Genomic DNA, 15,352 nt, shown 5'->3' with positions numbered 1-15,352 from the left:
AATCAGGCCTTGATGACAAACTTGTGTGCAAAGCAATGTTATGGTATTTCTTGGGAGCACCTCTCCAGTTGAGGACAGGCAAGACAAAACGCACGCCAGGACATAAGGACACGAGTTAACCTGGCTCCCCAAAGCAGGCATTCTGTGGAACAAGGTATAATGCCACACTGTTAAAACAGTATTTTTATTATTTATATTAATTTATTAAGTTGTGAAAGCTTTTCAAGATGTACGTGGCTGTCTTCTGTCCCACCAGCATTAGCAAACCCTAAACAAGCACACCTTTTCCTGTCGCTAACTTATCTTGAAAGACTAAACAGGTGAGGTTTACGACTGTGATTTCTAAGCTTCTGCTGCTCTTTGCCTTTTCTACTGTTTTAAATAATGCTCTCTCCACTATGGCTGCTTCAAAAGCTTTCAATTTGAAGCACTCAAGGAAAATCTCACTGTTTGTTTCTAAGCCGTGCTTGAGTATTTCCCAACCAGTTAAGATTCCTGTCCAGTTGCATGTGCACGCACAGAGCGCCACTGCCAACAATCTGCTCTAATATCCACATAAAGAACTAAAACACCCCATTCTCCTTCCTAAGCTCTGTTTTTAAATTTTGCCTAACAAACCACACATCTCCAAGGTATCTCGTGTGGCTTAGCGGAGATGATCTCACACACACGTGGGTTTGTACAACAGTCCTGGTGAGGGATTCTTTGAAACGGAATCATCAGCAAGTCACCTCCTATCTATAGTCAGTAACGTGTTTGATGAGTGTTTCATTTGAACTAATTTAGGTAGAAAAATCCCCCAAAGCAGCCCACTGTGAAACGTTAGTCATAAAAATCCGGTGGAGAGGGAGGATGCAGTGCCTTGTAGGTCTTTAAATCAAACCCAATTCAGTGTTGGTATGTACAATTTAAGCCAGTACAAGCAGTTAAGAGCTGAAGGGCAATCTCATTTTTACAACATTGTACAAACCCCTATTAAAGTTTTCCCTGAATTCATCAGGAAGAAATCATTACAGCCATCAGTCTCTCAATATTATACACTGCACAAACCTAAATGTTAATGACTACGTAAAGTTTAAACCAAAACACAGATTAATTTAGAAGGGCTGTTTTGGGGTTTGTTCAGTTGTTTTTTTTTTTTTAATGCTAGCATCTAAAGTTAAAAACAAAGAGCCTTTTTAAATAAATTCAGGAGTACAGTGACTTTTACCTTCTTCCCCCTCATACAATGTCAAGTTGTCAGACACTGATCATTGAAAGGTTCAGCAACAAGAGTCAGAAGTTGGGCTTCGCTTGAAGTGGATAAGAACAAAGAGTAAAGAGGCTACTTTGCTTCATGAGTGTCTATTTGGCAATGCTTCCCACGAGCGCCACAGAGCGTTATTCTGCTGTTTGTGCTTGCCACTAGTAAGGAACACATTCAAACTCAAACACTACTAGGCACACTAGAGAGAAAACACTATTAACAAAGGTCGTGGTCATTTAAGAGGTCTGTTTATTGGCTGCAGGGTCCAACGCTTTCTGCACTGCTGCCATACGCAAAGTCAACTCCATTTTTGGTGCACAAAGGTTCTCCTTGCTCTTTGTTCAAAGGGCTCAGTACAGCGCCAGCGTGACATTCAACCCATCATCTTTTAATCAACACTGATGATCAATGAGGCAAAAAAAAAAGCCCAACCCATGCAACATGTGTTAAGTCTGATAAAATGAGGCTGAAAATATTTATATATTTACACAGAGAACGTTCAACATTGTAATCTGCTTGCAGCCTTGTATTATCTTGACCAAGCATCCAAACAGCTTCATTCTGGTGTAAAATACTCTTTCATTTAAGATTTGGTGTCAAAGCTACTTATCTCACAATGCCTTTAACTGGATTCTACCGCACCCATTTTTAACACAGAATTTCTCCACAGCAGTGCCACACGTTTTCAGTCATACCTCACAAAAAAAAGATAAGGCGTTCGCAGGTATCTGACTGCTGTGATCACAAGAGATCCATTTTCCAAAGCTTTCAGCTATGACCTTAGGAGACCACAAGAGTCTTTCAAACGCAAAGGGCAAGTCTGCAGGAGACGGCCAGTTCTTCTGAGAACTATGAACTTGTCATTTCTTGACGCTGCTACACACAACACAGACAGAATTTATGACTACTGTATTCATTTCCTAAATAAAAATTTCTTCTTAAACCCTGCTGGATAGCAACAGGGCTTAGGCACTTCTGAAGATTTTATCTTATATCTGTCTTTAATAAGGGGAAGCTTTAGACTACAATATACAGGACAAGCAATCACCTGGAAAGGGGAACATTAGTGATTGGCAAGAAGTAAACCAACAGTCTGAAAGTGCAGACTATTTATGTGGATTTCACCCACACAGAACCTCAGTGACCAGATGGGATTCTGTACACGAGGGTCTGCTGGAAGAAATCTGGCTGCAGAGCCAAGGACTTCACTGTTTAAATTAAAACTTGATGTAAGAATATACTTTGGGAAAATCATTTTACTGTGAAAAGTCACCTGTGCAAACAATTCTCTTTTCAGGAAAGCACACCGTGCCCAGAAATGGAAAACTGAGTAACAGCGCTCCAGAGCCCAACGTGCTCAAGTCTTGTAAACAATACCAGGTGGAAAAAAAAAAAAAAGAGAAGGAACACGAACCCACACAAACTGTATTAGCCAAGTCAGCTGAAAGATTTGTGGCATTTCTAAAAACGGCTTCCTATTTCACAAGGAGACTTGGAACCCACCCTGTGCTGGCTGGCAATAAGAGAACATCATTTCACATGTGCGATGGTCTCTAAGGCAGAGCAATAATCTGCTGATACAAAATAAATGAAGAGCTTTCTTAAAAAGCAAAGGCTTTTTACTTGTCAAATTGATAGTGGTGAAAAAAACCTGTTAAGGGTGAAAAGATTTACATCCTTGCATTTGACATCTGTCAATATACATTATCTACGGACAGTTCAAGTGGTAAGCCTCGATCTCCAGAGGGAGTGAATGGGCAGAAGGATGGAAGAAGTTAACTGAGTAATGAGGCATGGTGGGATTCTGTAAATAAATAAAGCTGTTCTGCAAAGCTTCCCAAATTTCTTAACCGTGCTGCTTTCTCAAGCATCAGCATAACTAATGAAAACCACTGTGCTCCAACGGTTGAGATATTGACAGCCATGCAGCTGTTATGGCATGCAGAACACTCTAGTTCATTCCTCAGTAATTATTTAAATAGCCAACTGAGGCTCAAAATGGTTTACTGCTTAGGAGCTACAGAATTAAAAACCCCTCCAAATCAAAAGGGCGAGAGGTTCCTATTAACATTCGCTTTTCTTTTTTGGTATAGAGCAATAGCATGCTAAGGGTCCAGCTGTGCTGTCTTGACCCAGGCAAAACTTTATCATCTTCCTCATCAATCTGTCTATAGGAGGACAATAAATTATAATTTTCAGGTTTTTTTTTTTTTGAAGGCAGAACAAAATGAGGAATTTGTTTTCCCCCACTTTATAACAAGAAAGTGGGAACCAGGGGCTATACATAAGTTTAAGTCAGTTGTTTCGAGAAGGAAAAACTGAGAATCTGGCACATCTACTTGTTTCCAAAAAGCACTATTGACATTCAGTAGACTTTTTGACCTCTGTTTTCTATTGATGTCCACCTGGGCATACCTGTAGCCCTTTTTTACTAGAAAAGGTGAATCTTCAACGTACCTATAGCATATCCACTAGCAAGATAGAAGAAGTAAACTTTTTTTTTTTAGGACATTTATACTGCAGCCCTTCAAAAATTGGACATCAAAATCCACCCACATACATGTAACAAAGCAGACAATACCTCCTGCATAACAGATGTGGGATCTGAACTGTACTTTCTGTAACGTTGCCTTTATATTAATGTACTAGTTTAGAATCATTCTTCATTTGCTTCTGAAGTCTTATGAAGCAAGATTTGCTCAGTCTTTCAGATCACGTGAAATTAAGCTACCTAAACATAATACACGATACCAAGAAAGCATTACAAATTACTGTCGACTAAGAAGGATTCAGGCACCTACCACTTGGGTTCCAATCTGGATACATTTCCTTTTCATGTGTGTTATTCCTCTGGCTGTTTGACTGAAAGGTATCAGCTGTCACTAGTAGTACAAATATTAACCCTCTCTCCCCTCCCTCCCCAATGAATATATAAAAGAAAACCGAGCACTCATTTGCCCAGCCCAGCAGCATGAAAGTGCAGAATAAGGAGGATCTTTAAAAGCTTCAGTGTAGGACCAGTCTTCCAGCCGAAGAGTGGTTTAATTCTCTGCATGGGCATAGGGAGAAGATTTGTACTGACTGACATTAGGCACGTTACCTAGGGATCGCAGGTAAGCACCTGAGCTGCCCAACAAGTTCCTTGAAAGGGCACTTCAGCTGCTGATTTAGGACTCCACCTCTTCCCCTGGCTCAGGAAGAAAGCCTAGGCACACCAGTTACACGCCTCAGGTTAGACTGCATGAACACCCTCACACACGCAAGCACAACTGCACCCTCCCACGGAGCAAAGTTCTAAGGCTGCAATGTGAAAAATGGCCGTGCTGGTAATGACAAAGCAAACGTTTCTCCTAACACTGTTGAAACACATTTGAAGCGAACTAAAAACTGGTCAGCCTTCCCTACCATGCACTCATGCTGCCAGTGTTAGAAACACCATCGCTCTGTGCTAAGGTGGCTGCTTCCAGGCCTAGCCTCAAATGAAAAAAAAGACCTCCTTACCGCGCTGGATTCACCATGTTGAGCTGAATGATAAAGTTAGTCTACCTTTACACTGAAGTGGAGCTATTCCCATGGAACCTGGCCTGAGGAAGAAAAGCAGAAAGCCCCATTTGAGAGGTCAAGTCATCAGATGCTCTCGAGAGAACAACAACAAAACACTTTGGGAAAGGCTGTGTATGAGGGGGACAAAGGTCCAGGCTCAGAGCACATGCTATTCGCTAACTCTGGCAACAGCGTTAAGTTTAGGTGCTCAGAGTCTGAGAAGTGACAAAAATGGCATCTTTGCTCTCCCTCTGTGTGTGTATCGGGGTCTCACATGGTTTAAGCAACACGCTACCCAAACCATTGCTGTGCCAGTTATGCAGTCGTAAATAAACTTAAGTATTGACTGGCTCCCATATCAAAACAGCGAACCAGACAGCAGTAGTCTCAGTATTCAATCATTTAGTTATCAAATGTCAAGGATGACAGAGTTTTGCTATTTAGAGAAAGCTGCGTTTTACCTGTAAACATAAGGCTTTTTTCCCCCCGAGAGCTCTTGACACAGAATTTTCAGACCTCCCACTATGCAATTTAGTCACTTTTCAGAGCAGAATTACATTTCAATCTTTTGTGTTTCAAGAAAACTCTCCGTGCTTCAGCATGTAACAGCACAGCAAAACACCACCAGGAGATGAAGAATCTGAGCAAGCCGCCCGACCATTAATCAGCTCTCATGTCCTCCTTGGCTACAAACCCTACCGCAAGGATGACTCTATGCACTCTGAAGTCCAGTGCATGCAGGAGGATGTTGGTTATTGGTAAGGTTTTTGGGTTTTGGAGTCTGATTACGGCCCTCTATTTTTCCACTTTAGACTCAAACTCATATCAACTCAGCTAACAGAGAGAAATAAGCAGCATTAGTACTTGATACGAACCTCAGCTTTACTATAGCAGCACATTTTAGCCTTCTTTTCACTGGCTCATTTTCTCAGCCAGTTCTTGAGGATGAAATGTTGCTGTTCTTTGGTAAATCTGTCAGCAGAGTTCACCTGTCCTAACACTGACATATGAACAAACGGGAACATTTTCAGCCCCTTTTAAGCTCTGACGTGACCCACTGCACGTACCAAAATGGCAATGTATCTTTGTAGCATCTTTTCGCTTTTCCTCCCTCAGCAGGAAATTATTCTCTCATCCTTTCAAACCCCCACACGCACACACGCTCACACACACATTAAGCCAAACTGACACAGAGTTTATGGGCGAGTCTCTACGGAACGACGTTCATTAGTACATCATTATGAAATTTTCCGGTTGTTTCTCTCAAAGCATATAAAGTTTAACACATTTTGTACATATTGTTGGTTTCTTAGTTATAAAGTAAACACAGTAACAAACTGTCCATAAAGCGTTGACTCGTTTTAAACACAGCCCCTTCTCGTTTCATCTTGCTGAAAAGTCCTCTTCCAGTCAGAAACACTCAAGCGATGTACTGCAAGTGTGCATACGGTGTGTGACAGCAGAGGAAGGAAGAAAGAGGCACTTTTTGATCGGCTGGTATTCTTGGACTTCCCTTTTTCCTGCGGAGGTTTATGTTCCTGACACTAGATGGTAGTGTTAGCACAGAAAACCGCTGTGGTTAGGCACTTGGCAACAAGGCTCCAAGGCAGTGCCCGCTCTCTGCTATGTCATCAGAATTGGTTTCTGCCGCACTTCCAGGATATCTGGGCAAGGGAGAGAGACAAAGCAAACTTAGACTCCTGAAAGTAGCCACAGGACCAGGAAGCACAAGAACCACAGATGCATTTGTGGGCTGCAGCACAGTCCCCCTGTGCTGCACACAGCGAGCATGCGACACTGCCTATTAACTAAGTGCTGTTTAATTCCTCCCCAGCTGCACCCTAGCTGAGAGGTGGTAAGCCGCAAATATATCCCATCACGTAGCAATGGCGGCTGATCTACTAAGTATCATTTATAGCAGGATGAAGCAACATGTGTCGGACACAGAGTGGCATAATCTTCCAGGGAAACTAGTGGCAGTGCTGTTATAGGAGATGCCGAGGGTTTTCCCTTTTTTGAAGGGAGGAATGCACCATACCCAAGACCCTTAAAGAGACTTTTGGCTCTGAAGACATGGGCACAAATAATTCAACTGTTTAATCCATTCTTTAGCCCAAAGCCTACATTTCTGCACCCAAAGATATGCCACAAAACCCACTCCTTTTGTTGGTTTCTCAGCTCCATATTGTCCAAATGTGCCAGAATATGAAACTGTAAAATATCTGTCATAATCATGGCCATCTTTCCAAATGTGGACCATAAACCCAGCATGCTGGCACAGCAGTGCATAGAAATATCTGGAAACTGGGCTGCTATGTCCTTTTCAAGGCTACACAAAGATTAAAGAACATGGGGAAAACAGAGCACATGCTTAATTAGGAGGCCAATTGCATGCAGGTGTGCAAAGAGGATGACACAAGTAAAGACTGACCCACAGCTCCAGAGGGCTCTAGCCACACTTGCAAAGAATGAAACACAGTGGAGTGAGTCCAGTGAAGGGCCACAAAGACGATTAAGGGATTGGAGCATCTGGCATATGAGGAGAGGCTGAGAAAACTAGCATAGATTATCTAGCATGGAGAGAAGGCTCAGAGCAAGGGAAGTCTTATCAGTATGTATAAACTCCCAACATTTCAAAATATACTTTGGTGACTATCACTAGGATTTTAATCTCATAGTACAGGCTTCCTAAACTACCCAAGGGAGATGAGCATCTTACCCGCTTCACCCTGCCCCAGGTGTAACGCTCCCACTTGCTGGAATACTGCCACCGGCACAAACACATTAATTACAAAAAGGCACGGGAAATGGGCTCCACCTGATATGCCAAGCTAAAGCAAACGCAGGTAGTGAAAACTGCAGATTAAAATTCTGCCTTAGAGCCCAGACATTTCACATCCTATTTCTCTGCATCTCAATATATACATTGACTCCTGCAACTGTATACCAAATCAAATTAAGTCTCAGAAAGCATGTTCAAGCTCAAAGCAAATATTTGAGCATGGAGGCATATATGCCACCCACTTCAGCGAGTATTAAATACCAGTAGGAACAATACATCTTCTGTGAACTCCAAAATGCCCATGGTGAGAGTGAGTGAGCTTGAGAACTCCAGTTAACTAGCTGTAAGATTATCAACACAATTATCATAAGGAATAATTACATATTTTGATGAAACATTGTTCAAAATCCACCCTTAATTACAGAGGATCAATTTTTACTGGAATGTTTTATTTCTTCTAAATTGAAATCAATCCCTACATACAATGAAAAGGCAAGGGTAGAAACACCTCTTTACTGAGTGTAATTTCCACCTCTACCTTATCAGCTACAATTTCCTCTCTGTAGGTAAAAGCCAGTGTACTTTTGCAACAGGCTCTGAGATCTCAGCCTGCAAATGAGAAGACTGCAGCTATTGCTATTACGCTAGCATCATAAAACTGATGACATTAATACCCATACTATCTTCTCATCTTGTCACTCCAATCTTCAAAAAGGGCAAGAAGGAGGACCTGGGAAACTACAGGCCAGTCAACCTCACCTCTGTCCCTGGAAAGGTGATGGAGCAGTTCATCTGGAGGTCACCTCCAGGCATGTAGAGGACAAGAAGATTATTAGAAACAGTCAACATGGATTCACCAAGGGAAGATCATGCTTGACCAGCCTGAAAGCCTTCTATGATGGCGTGACTGGCTGGGTTGCCAAAGGGAGAGCAGTGGATGTTGTCTATCTTGACTTCGGTAAGGCATTCCACACTGTCTCCCATAGCCTCCTCACAGACAAGCTAAGGAAGTGTGGGCTGGGTGAGTGGACAGTGAGATGGACAGAGAACTGGCTCAACAACAGAACTCAGAGATCGTGATCGATGGAGCAGAGTCTGGATAGAGGCCTGTCACTAGCGGTGTTCCCCAGGGGTCTGTGCTGGGTCCAGTCCTGTTCAACATATTCCTCAATGACCTGGACGATGGGACAGAGTGGAACCTCAGCAAGTTTGCTGATAAAACCAAGCTGGGAGGAGTGGCTGATACACCAGAAGGCTGTGCTGCCATCCAACGAGACCTGGCAGGCTGGAGAGCTGGGCCGAGGGGAACATCATGAAATTCAACAAGAGCAAGGGCAAGGTCCTGCACCTGGGGAGGAACAACCCCATGCACCAGTACAGGCTGGGGGCTGAACTACTGGAAAGCAGCTCTGCTGAGAAGGACCTGGCAGTGCTAGCGGACTAGTTGACCATGAGCCAGCAATGTGCCCTTGTGGCCAAGAAGGCCAACAATATCCTGGGCTGCATTAAAAGAAGCGTGGCCAGCAGATCGAGAGAGGTTATCCTCCCCCTCTACTCTGCCCTAGCGAGACCACATCTGGAGTACTGCGTCCAGTTTTGGGCCCCCCAGTTTAAGAAGGACATGGAACTGCTTGAGCAAGTCCATTGGAGAGTTACCAAGGTGATCAGGGGACTGCAGCATCTCCCTTATGAGGAAAGGCTGAGAGACTTGGGTTTGTTCAGCCTGTACAAGAGAAGACTGAGGGGGGATTTCACCAATACCTGTAAATGTCTAAAGGGAGGGTGTCAGGAAGATGGGGCCAGGCTCTTTTCAACAGTGCCCAATGGCAGGACATGGGGCCATGGGCACAAATTGGAACACAGGAAGTTCTACCTGAATATGAGAAAAAAGTCTTTCCTGTGAGGGTGACAGAGCAGTGGCACAGGCTGCCCAGAGAGGTTGTGGAGTCTCCTTCCCTGGAGACATTCAAAACCTGCCTGGACACCGTCCTGCGCCCCCTGCTCTAGGTGTCCCTGCTCAAGCAGGGAGGTTGGACAAGATGATCTCCAGAGGTCCCTTCCAACCCCCTACCATTCTGTGATTCTCATCTCTTTTAGCACAGATTAACCTGTTTAACAACAGATTTCCCAACTACTGTGCTCCTAGCTTTCAGGAAAAGTCTGGAACAGAAAAGAGGAGAGAGTCCTTAACCACTGCTGCTTTCTCAGTTTTCAGATGTATCTCAGAAGTCCCATGGGCACCCTCATACTGCAAGCTGCATCCCTGAAAGGCTAACAGGCTTGCTGATGGATAAACTTCAAACAGACCAGTTGTTTTCTCTAGTCCACCTGTATTTGTAAGCAGACAAGAGTTATCTGGATGAAAATCAAAACTTCAGTACTGCCTGCAGTTTGTAAACCCCAACTTATTGTGCTATCCTAGCCCAGCCGAATGACTACAGAGTTGGCCAGAATCAATGGAGTAATTGGCATAATTAGGCCAACAACATGGGGGATTGATTATTCATGGTAGAACATACAAACATCATTATGTCTATTTAAAGACACTGGACATCTGACAGATTTATGGGCATCAATGTGGGCACCCTGATTAGTCCAAGCAACTTATATAGAAATAAAATCTAAGAGTCAAAAATGGCAAAGGAGGTCATTCCAAATTCAAGAGCTGCCTCTCCGTAACCTTTTCAGTCACAGGTCTCTGCTACAACTATTGCTGTCCGTGGATGGGCTCACAATGAGTTGACTTGTGCTCATGAGATTGATGAAGTTTAAATTCCGCTATTAAAGCAACTGTGTTCTAACAAACTTCAAGAGGAACACATCTACCAACTTTTTTGAATCGTAACCACGCAAAACTGGTCCAGAGCCAGAGAACAAGTTGACACCATTCCACTTGTTCACACTGACTTGCTGCTACAGTATTTCCCTTACAGAGAAACTCTATCTTAACAGCAAACCCCACAACACAGAAGGCTGCCTTGGAATCAAAGGATTCTCTTTTTATGCATAATACATGTTAAAATTCACCTGTTAAAATTCGATGCAATGGCAAAGTGATGTAAGTTAAGTGTGCATAGAGTAGAAAGTTTTCATCTGTTCTGTTCAGCTTCAGCCATGAGCCCACCAGAGACCGTCCTGTTCCAGATAAGGACCGCGACCTCAGATTTGTTGCATTGTGTAGATCTGTAAAGGTAGAAAACAGAAAGCTTAAAGTGATTGTATTTATGTGTTTTATTGGAAGACCCAATGAAAGCAAAAAAAAGGCCTACTATTCATTGTCTAGAGAGAAATCACATGCAGGTTATAATTACTATTTTTTTTTTAAATTACTCAGATCCTGCCCAGCACAGAATCCACCATTTACATTGAAGCTAATTAATTATATCAGCAGCTGGCAGCAGTAGTAAACCATTATCCACTAACAGACCAGCCAGGAAAAGGAATGAAGTCTTTGCTACTGCACTGTACAAGCAGAATCCTAACACAGCCTTCCCTTGTATGCAAAATAATAGAATATCCCTTCAATTAAGTAGTTACTCATGCATAAATTCACAAGTGTAGCAGAAGGAAAATTGTAGCTTGTCAAGAAAATTGACATCTACAAGACAGGGGGAGAGTCAGCGTTAATAAGCCAGTTTACTGCAAATTTCCATGCATCCCCCAAGCCAAACCTGGGACTCTTCAGCAGTGCCGTTCTTCCCATAATTAGTTTAGAGATCCACAAATAACTTCTAAAACAAAAGGATCCTGAATCCACTGTAGGCTAAAGGTGGGGTTTTTTTATAGCTGCAGGTGTCTCCCATAGCCAGGAATGCATGCGCCATATATTTTAAGTGTTTCTAAACATTCCCTCCATTCTGCTGTAAAACTCAGCCCTGTCCCACAGTGCTAAAAGAAGATGTTGAAGTGAACACAACAATTCTGATCCAGAGGAACCCAAGCTCTGGGACTCACTTGTTTAAAAGCGGGTCCTGATCCACACAAACAGACCTAGCAAAGGAAAAATACATAGTGGCAGCTACTCTAGCAAGATGCATAACAGAGCGTGTGTGTGTAAAAACCCAAACCCCACCTGTATCTTGTTTTCCCTCCTTTCCTGCAAAGGTGTATAGCAAAGCAGACTACTCCCTCTCCCCACGCATTACCACTATGCCAAGAGCACTGTGGTGATCAGGTCAGAAGGGCCTGACTCCGGTAGCTGGACTAAGTACAATTCTTCTGCTGTGTCATGCCTGCACACAGTAAAAGCAAGTGAGGTGGGTCCTCACAGGCTGTTCCTGTCCACAACAGGTCTGTCTGCATTGGGGCAGGTCTCTGGCAGCACTGGCCAGACCAAGGACAATGCTAGCCTTTAGACAAGCACATTATCCTCCACCCACAAAGGCCAAGATGCCCCAGAATATCTCTGCTTCTATAAAACCCCATCACTAGATGAACTGAATTCAGCTTCCCCACCCTGAAACATGAATTTCACCACCACAGATCCTGAGCGGACATTGGAAGGACACTCATGTTTCTAATATTTGTAAAGAAATCTCATTTTAGTCACTTTTCCTTGTATAAATCTCATATTTGAATAAATTAAATTTCACAGCATAAGCTGTTAAAATATTCCTCTATTTTTAGGACCAGGAATAATGAGGTCAAAACATTTACAATTACGTGAAACCACACTTCTCAGTATTTTATATGCATGCTATAAAATGTCTGGACAACCTGGAATTTGTTAACTTCCCTAAATATAATAGAAAGAGGAGAAAATGAAAATAAGAAGAATGTTCATCATTATGATTACATATGCCAGGATCAGACCCTGCAAAACAATACTGAGCAGACACTAACACTACCTATGAAGGCTGCTGGATAAATGCTGTGAACTCCATTCTGTCCACTGCAATCTCCAGGAGAAAAGTATCAAAAGCAGGACCCCATCTGGGAAAGCTGCCCTTCTCTCCACGTTATGTAGTAATTGACCCAAGCCCTACCCTTTGCCTAGTAAAACATGCTAAAACACATCTCATTCGAAATAACAGATGTTTTGATTAGGCAAATTAAGGAAGAAGAGAGGAGGAAAGGTTTCTATTGATGGAACTCTGAATTAGCTACAACCAGTTTAAGGTGGACAGAATTTGAATTAAATATTATCACTTAAGCTTGTTTTTTAATGTACAAATCCTCATAAGCTAAGCTGATCCAGTACCACTAATGGGTAACACCTTCACTACTACAAATAGAACTTGTGGTCTGGAAATTACCTTTGTGTTTATCTATTAGCATGCCAACAGATAGATTCTTTTGGCTTTTCTACTGAATTGTTTTTAAACATATGAAAAGCAGTTTGAACTATTACATTTGTGAGTTTCCCGCCTAACAAAACCGTGATATGATTGGATTTACACACTATATTCTGAATCAGACTCAAGACTCAATTTTTTATCTTTACTCTTGTTCTAATCAGGGAATTCAGAGAAGTTGTCCATGACAGCATGCTCTACCCCACTACACTGTGATATCTGGAAGTGAGCCACCTGAGAGCATGGTATCTGTGAAAGCAGGAGAATCTTTCCTGCTCAAGTTTATCTCAAATGGGTCTAGACAAAAGGGGGGAGGTAAGTTTTAAACATACGCAGGAATTGTTGGTATCCAGCCTTCAAAAAGAGGCTAAGCCTGTGAATTACCCCATATTCAGAGTGGCACTGGTGTTGGACTTTCTGTGGAGCTAGGTTTTTCACACTGCAAACCTTCTGGAAAATCCTGCATTGGGATCCCTTTCCATGGGTCTGTGCTCTCTCCAGACAAGTCTGTTTAGCCAATATTACTTCTCTCACCTCCACCGTCATCATCTCTGAAGAACTCCTCGCTGTCATTTGCTGAGTGGGATTTTTTCATCTCAGCAATTCTATTTCGGGGCACTTTTCTCTTGAGGGATGGGGAGAAAAAGGATGGGCGATTGTTGCGTTCTGGGGTTGGCGGTGTGCTGAAAGAAGTGACCTGAAAGGGAAATAGAAGAAATGCTAGAGAAAGTTTTGTTTAAAAAGATTGCTTCTTATTGGAAGCACAAAACAGTCTCAAATATGTGCCACAAGGCAGTTACATGTGTAAAAATCAGAACCATGACTGGTGTCTAGCTCTAAGTTTTATCAGTGTGGCTAGAGAATGTCAACTGAACAGTTATCTCAGTTTCAAGATGCTCATCAAGATGAAAGTATTTTGATATATCACCACCCTCAACTGTACATGGATAATGAAAATCCTCTCTCCTCAGCTGATCACTTTTAACAAGGATTTATGGTCATAAAGGAACAAAATACAGATTAATAATTTAGGCACCAAGAACGTCAATCTTATTTTTGCATGTTGAAATTCAGAAGACTTAATAGGCTAAGAATGTATTATTCTGAACATACTAAAATTGTGCATCTTAATTTCTTTGGCAAACACAACGTAGTAGTTTACCTGCTTAGAAGGATGCCACATGGGATTACTGTGAAAGGTCATGGTGTCTCTGTGAAGCAGGGTTACAAGGCAATTACTTAACCCAAGATGCTGATGCAAAAATTAGGTCAATGCAAAATTGTATTTCTATCATATTTCAGTATGGAATGGGGAAAAACAAGTCGAAGGGCCCCTGATGATTCGGTTAGTTGAAGTGATGACGAATACAAGAATATAATTGTCTGTGGTGAAACACAGGTTAGGGATGAACGTATAGCAACACCCATCCTTCAGAGCAGTAGTTGCTCTTGCATAAGCCACAATTATAGTCAACCATATCTATTTCAGAAAGAATTGAAATGCAGTGCCTATGTACTAGTTTTGCCAGTAATATTTTAATAGCTTCATTTCAAATTAAAAAAATAAGGGTAACTACTTTGCTAGTGGAGGTGAGCAACTTCTATCTCGTCCTTCCTTCTTCACAAAGTTAATTTAATAAGCCCATAACTCTTCCTGAGATGAGATCTGATATTGCTCACTTCCGTCCATACAAATAAGGAGGGAGGTGACATGTGAGTGAGCACGACAGACAAGCCAGGTTGGTTTTGCACTGCAGAAACACTTCATGTTGCCCCTCTATCGTTAATGTGAAAAAACAAAAACAAAACAAAACAAAATAACCAACCAAACCCAAAACACTTTCTCAGCTGATCTCCTCTTTAGTTCACTTGATCTTTAATTTGTGCTTGTCTCCATTTTTAATTCTGAAGCCAGTTCATATCACATCTGGAGGGAAAACCAGAAACTGAAAAATTACCATTAAAACCACTAGCAAAAAGCAATAATATATTATCACATGAATTTTGACATTTTCCAGTTGACACTGGAAGTCTTGGAGCAAAAGATCAGTAATTCCCTCTAGGCCTGACTTCTCCAGGCTGTATCTCTATTGTAGAGAGCATGCACATCCAGTTATCAAGCTCTATGCTGACAACTCATTTTGCCTTTGAGGAAGCCAGAAATAAAAATCACACACCTTGCATGGAGATCTTTGAAGCAGTCCTGCAAACCTTTGAACTACACAAGTTAGCTATGTTACACAGGAAACTGGACTAGAATCCATCAGGAACTTCCCAGCCCAGGTCCACGACACGTCTGTGCAGGCATTTTGAAGACATGTTGCCTAATCCCTATTAGCTAGGTAAAATGCCTTAATGGAAAACAAGGCTTTGGACTTAATAAGGGCCAAATCAGCATGTATGGACTGGTTCTTCTGGTATTTTACTGCACTTGCATTAAAATTAAGCATATGCATAAATATGGTACTGCATCTAGATCCATGATGT

The 15,352-nt window shown here is 42.2% G+C and overlaps 1 protein-coding gene across 3 annotated transcripts in view; it reads right to left on the bottom strand.

Moving 5' to 3' along the window:
* Window positions 1–5,984: 5,984 nt before the first annotated feature.
* KIAA0930 (KIAA0930 ortholog) overlaps window positions 5,985–15,352 on the bottom strand; it is a 77,239-nt gene continuing 67,871 nt past the window's right edge. For all 3 annotated transcript variants that reach the window (XM_075112598.1, XM_075112618.1, XM_075112608.1), the window contains 3 exons: window positions 13,400–13,562; window positions 10,599–10,754; window positions 5,985–6,453 (listed from right to left, as the gene is read on the bottom strand). In XM_075112598.1, the coding sequence (XP_074968699.1) occupies window positions 6,413–6,453; window positions 10,599–10,754; window positions 13,400–13,562 (360 nt within the window). In that variant the 3' untranslated portion in view covers window positions 5,985–6,412. The remainder of the gene's footprint in view (window positions 6,454–10,598; window positions 10,755–13,399; window positions 13,563–15,352) is intronic.

This window comes from Phalacrocorax aristotelis, chromosome 1 (assembly GCF_949628215.1).
Source record: "Phalacrocorax aristotelis chromosome 1, bGulAri2.1, whole genome shotgun sequence".
Lineage (NCBI taxonomy): Eukaryota > Metazoa > Chordata > Aves > Suliformes > Phalacrocoracidae > Phalacrocorax > Phalacrocorax aristotelis.
The sequence above is the reverse complement of the archived record's forward strand: the minus strand, read 5'-3'. Positions and strand labels throughout refer to the sequence as shown.